The following is a 6,000-nucleotide window of genomic DNA, read 5'->3' as shown; positions in this document are numbered from 1 at the left end:
TCCTGTCCACCGTGGCCTTTTCCCATTGAATCCTGCCCATTACCCCATCTACTCTGTCAACTGTATTTTGAACACAGGTTTATGTATATGCATACAAATTTATGCAACAAAATATATATATTTTATTTAATTTAAACGTATAATTCACTGTGCGATTCATACTTCCACTAAAACTAGCAATAGTTTGGATACTAATTCCTGCCACAATCCTCTGTCAATTGTATGTTTGTCGAACACAGGTTTATGTATAGGTATGCAAATCTATGCAACGTATTTTATGCCACTCTTGAGGTATATTCATAGCCAAATGAATGCACTTCCTGTCCACCGTGGCCTTTTCCCATTGAATCCTGCCCATTACCCCATCTACTCTGTCAACTGTATTTTGAACACAGGTTTATGTATATGCATACAAATTTATGCAACAAAATATATATATTTTATTTAATTTAAACGTATAATTCACTGTGCGATTCGTACTTCCACTAAAACTAGCAATAGTTTGGATACTAATTCCTGCCGCAATCCTCTGTCAATTGTATGTTTGTCGAACACAGGTTTATGTATAGGTATGCACTTTTTTTTTTTTTTTTTTTTTCACCCCCCCAATAATCTTTGCTATTGTATACCACAATTCTCTGTTGATTGCATGTACTTCAAACACAGGTTCATGCATATGCATGCAGATTTATGCAACATATTTTTATGCCACTATTGAAATATATTCATAGCCAAATCAATGTCCGAATAATCAGAATGAATTTTGCCAAAGCACTACAGTTTCATTTACTCTATTGTCTCTGTTACAGCTGTTTACTCCTATCTGTTATTGCCTGATGAAGCGGGTTTGTATCCCGTGAAACGCGTTGCACTTTATTTGGAGTATCCAATAAAATTGTTTTGACTGAAAATCCACAGTCGTGTGTTCTGCTTGGAGGGGGTGAGTCCACCACTGCCTCCTCTATTACCAAAATGGGTTTTTAAGTTCTTTTAGTGTTTTTTATCCTATTGGCGCCTCTGTTATCCTATTATCTAGTTGTAACACTGAGTATGTGATCTACATGCTGGAGTGCCCTTGTGGGCTTCAGTATGTGGGTCAAACTACTAGGTCTTTTAAAAGAAGATTATATGAGCATGTCCATAAAATTCAAAAAGGGCATAAAGATCATAAGGTACCTTTACATTTTCTGGAAGCCCATGGGAAAGATTGCTCTGGCCTTAATTATTGTGTATTGGAGAATATAAATAATCATTGGAGGGGAGTAGATAGAGAAAGGGAGTTGCTAAAGCGGGAGACCAAATGGATATTGAGGTTAAGAACTATGTTTCCGGAAGGACTGAATATGGAATATAACATGAATTGTTTTATAGCTACTGATTAGTTAGAGTTCTTCTTTAAATGAGTGAGTGGTATGAATGAGGGATGAATGGAGGTTCTCAATCTGTGAAGTACTTGTAATATGTGAAGAATCCAGGATAATACATATTATGTAATGTTTTATGATGTATTTTTATTGTGATGTATAACAGTATTGTGGAAACGGGCAGGCGCAGGCGCAGTAAGCTGGTGGGCGCGACGCGCTATAGCTATAAAGGGAAGCGCCGTAGCCCGTGACATTTGACCCCTTGAGAAAGTCACGTGGACGAAACCGGTTGGGGAGGAGCTACAGGACGCGTGAGGGATTGCGGAGGTGCGCGGATGTCAGCTGGACGGCGGTATTGCGTGGAGGAATCAGCCGGACGCTGCCCGCTATCTTAACAAACCCTGCGCTTACTTGTATGCCTGTCATAGACATACATTGTTGACACGTGAGTGTAACAGCTTGTGTTTTTAATGGAATAAATTTTTTTTTAAAGTGAACTGGATTACGCTATGTGGAGCTTGTTTATGCTTTTTACCTTTGAGGATTTGAGGAGGCGGCAGTGAAGAGCCCACATATGACCAGACGGGCTGATTGATTGACTGTACGCATATGATCATTTAGTATGATCTAAGGAGCTGGTGAGTGATCTCACAAGCGGCGTGGTGGTGGATTGAGAAGATTACAAGTCACAGTGAAAAGGATTGAGAAACTTTTTATTGCGCTGATTACTATAGACTTTTTATTTGAGATTTATTAATTGACATTGAGGCATCAATTGAAATCGGCAGCATTATCAGGATTGTGTGGTGTGTGTGGAGCTGCGCACGGATATTTTTGTTTTTCGGAGACATAAACATGACATGCTGCAGCTTAACACAATAACACGCTAGCTGGCTGGCTACGAGTCCGTGACAAACAAACTGCTCACCCTTAGCCGGTCAGCCGCCCTCCATTCACTGCTGCTGCAGGCACTAGGCATCCTCTGGCCTCTGCCTTCCTATCGGTGACTTCATGCAATGTGCAGAGAAACTCAGACCAAGAGAAAGGCAGATTTGTAAAACATTAAGCAACACTTGTCATTCAGATAAAACAAAAAAAAACGTCATCTAGGTCTACAGATACAATTGTATACTAGTTTATTTTCACTTCAGGTTTACTTTAAGAAGATCTACTGGGGAGTAGCATGATCATTGTACATACATTTTTAAGTACAGATCTCTTTCAAAAGGCATGTTCTTTGCTTTACACTTAAAAAAATAAAAATACTTTATTACATACATTATTTTTATGTCAAGATAAGTAGTGGTCCATTTACATCTATTTATTATAAGCACTTAGTCCATTAGCAGTTTCTCATTAGGAGTTATCTCATTTGAGATAAGTGCATTTCTTTTGACCTCAGTCAGCAGAACTCGTTGTGCTGTAAATTCTTGGAATGCTTTGATCTATCTCCCTATCAGAAAATATAGAAATGAAAACAGAAGTCCTCTGTTATTGTCTCACACTGCCCCCTAGTGACAGGTCACCATAAATACACATTACAGCAGTACTAATTAGAAGCAAGAAAATGTAACAAATGAAGAAATAAAAAAGTGCTAAAATAAATTGGCCTGGAGCACTTGCAAGCCTTTAAATAAATTGGCTGCTAAAGGGTTAAGTACATAAATGTATGGCTGCTTAAAGAACTCCTGAAAATATAGCTTACAACATGCATAGAACAGCATCAATATTTTCAGTCTAGAATCTATTGAATGTACATCTTATAAATACAGTGCCAATAATTCATAATAGACCAATGGTTTTAGTGCGACAGCATCAGGAGACATTGGTGTTGTGCAAAGTCTGTTATATAACCTATAGCAACTCGTATTTTAACAAGTGACTAAACTCAAATTAGTTTGGAATGAATTCTGGTTGGTTGCACATTAAATATCAGTTAAGATTGTTTTCTGCAGGTATCAAGTGGAAGTGTAGTGAAAACAACTTAAAGAGACTCCGTAACAAAAATTGCATCCTGTTTTTTATCATCCTACAAGTTCCAAAAGCTATTCTAATGTGTTCTGGCTTACTGCAGCACTTTCTACTATCACAGTCTCTATAATAAATCAATGCATCTTTCCCCTGTCAGACTTGTCGGCCTGTGTCTGGAAGGCTGCCAAGTTCTAAAGTGTTGTGGTTCTGCTATGCACTCCCCCTTCCAGGCCCCTCTATGCACACTGCCTGTGTATTATTTAGATTAGGGCAGCTTCTTTCTTCTCTCTTATCTTTTACAAGCTGGATAAATCTTCCTCTGAGCTGGCTGAGCTTTCACATACTGAGGAATTACAGACAAAGGCAAAGCTGTTTGCAGGAAGAAACGAGCAGCCTGAAACTTCAGTGCATGAGAACTGCAGGGGGAAAGAAACACACAAATGATCTCTTGAGATTCAAAAGGGAGGGTGTATACAGCCTGCTTGTGTATGGATGTATTTTCTATGTGTGGACATACTGTACATCAACCTACTTCCTGTTTTGGTGGTCATTTTGTTTGTTTATAAACAAACTTTTAAAAACTATTTTTAACCACTTTTAATGCGGCGGGGAGCGGCGAAATTGTGACAGAGGGGAATAGGAGATGTCCCCTAACGCACTGGTATGTTTACTTTTGTGCGATTTTAACAATACAGATTCTCTTTCATGAATAAAATAGCTTATTTTATTTTTTTTTACAATAATCTTTAATAAGTTATTTAGTCAGTGTTTTCCCTTTCAAAAATCTTTCCTCTCCTTGATTTACATTCTGAAATGTATCACAGGTGCTGGCATCTTTAGTCCTGTCAGGTGCAGCTCTGCGGAATTCTTGTTTCTGAGAATTCTGAAGCCAGTGAAAATAATGCCTGGTCTCACAGAATTCTCTGTAGCTAAACAGCCTAGGCAAAACATCACTGGGAGGCCACGGTTAAATATCAGTGATGAACAGGAATTACGTCTATGCGTAATTACGCATCGTAATTCGCACATACGCATTGTAATCATAATGCAACATTTTTTGAAAAGCGTTATTAATTTTATATGCACGCATAATTTTGTGCCGAATTTGGTGTTGAATAGCAAAGCTATTACATGCTATTGCTACCAATACCATTTGTTACGGAGAATAGTGGGTACACACCAAAAAAAGAATTGTAATAAAAGACCTCTTAGTTTTTGAGAAAATCAATTTTAAAGGGAACCAGAGACGAAGCACCCTTGTGTATTTTACCATGTATATCAGTAAGAACATTAGAGAAAACACTTACCATGCTCTCTGTTTCACCCTCACTGCTAAAAGTGTCTGTTTCAGCAGTCACAAGAATCCCAGACTGAGCAATTAAATCTGGCTTTGCTGGGAATGATTATTGCTGAGTCATTATAGCAAAGCCACAAGGGGGCAGGCTTGGGCTTGAAATAACACCACAGAATACAGACTTAGCTATAATCTTTCTGTAGCAAAGCTAGACGGAGCAGCCTGACTTCTCAGTCGGGGATTCTTATCAGAGGTGATAACATTAAGATTACACAGAGAACAATGAAACAAAGGGCAGATTAGGTGTTTACTGTCATGTTCCCACTGATTTATAAGGTAAAATACAAGAGGGTGCTTCATCTCTGGTTCTCTTTAAACATACAAGGAAAAATGGTTTTTAAACTGGATTTTTTTTTTTGAGTTTAAAAAGTTTAAAAACCATTTTTCTTTGCATTTCTAAAATCGATTTTCTCAAAAACTACAAGGTCTTTTTTTACAATTCTTTTTTTGGTGTGTACCCACTTTTCTCCTTAACAAATGTAGTATTTTTGTTTGGTAGCGATAGCTTGTATGGGCGCTTTGCTATTCACTGCCAAAGTCGGCACGAAATTACTCGTAAATTCATTCATAATTACGAATAATTATTCAAAATCGATGGTATTAACAATTCGTAAATAAATTACGTATGGGCGTAATTGCGAAAATGTACACATAATTTTACGTAATCGTAATCAGCTGATTACAATCATCACTGTTAAATACCAGTGTACAGTAACATATATATATTGATTTAGGAAGTGTTTCTGATGCTGAAACCAGGGAAATTACCATAAGTCAGTATCCGGAATAATTTAATTCATAAAACTATAATTCCCTACAGTGCCTCCGAAAGTAAGTTAAGTAAGTAAGTTCTGTTACATTTATCATTTCAGTCAAATAAAGTTATCAGCATTTCCTCATCTTCTCCCTCTTCTATATCTTCATCAAGTCTCTCTTCTATATCTTCATCAAGTCTCTCTTCTACATCTTCACCACGTCTCTCTTCTACATCTTCCCCACGTCTCTCTCCTATGTCTTCACCACGTCTCTTTTCCACACCTTCACCACGTCTCTTTTCCACATCTTCACCACGTTTCTCTGATACGTCTGACACATGTATGCTGTGAAAGCCCTTGATGGCTGGGAAGTTTTTGGAGGTAAGTTCCACCACAAGCTGGTTTTTACCTCGCCGATGAGGAGTAATGTTTACCACCACAATGCGTGTCTCTCTGGGATCCAACTTTGGAACTCTGCAAGCAAAAGCAATAAAATTACAATAACATTCATGCATTTGTACATCTCTTAAAGCGGAATATAACCCTGCATTTCAAC

At 37.9% G+C, this 6,000-nt stretch overlaps 1 protein-coding gene across 1 annotated transcript in view; it reads right to left on the bottom strand.

The window, feature by feature from the left end:
* Nucleotides 1-5,145: 5,145 nt before the first annotated feature.
* The window catches only part of LOC137542233 (protein-glutamine gamma-glutamyltransferase E-like), an 84,622-nt gene continuing 83,767 nt past the window's right edge, over nucleotides 5,146-6,000 (bottom strand). The window contains exon 13 of the mRNA XM_068263994.1: nucleotides 5,146-5,918. Within this exon, the coding sequence (XP_068120095.1) occupies nucleotides 5,558-5,918 (361 nt within the window). The 3' untranslated portion in view covers nucleotides 5,146-5,557. The remainder of the gene's footprint in view (nucleotides 5,919-6,000) is intronic.

The sequence above is a fragment of the Hyperolius riggenbachi genome, chromosome 12 (assembly GCF_040937935.1).
Source record: "Hyperolius riggenbachi isolate aHypRig1 chromosome 12, aHypRig1.pri, whole genome shotgun sequence".
Classification (NCBI taxonomy): Eukaryota; Metazoa; Chordata; class Amphibia; order Anura; family Hyperoliidae; genus Hyperolius; species Hyperolius riggenbachi.
This window is presented reverse-complemented; position numbering and strand designations above follow the sequence as displayed.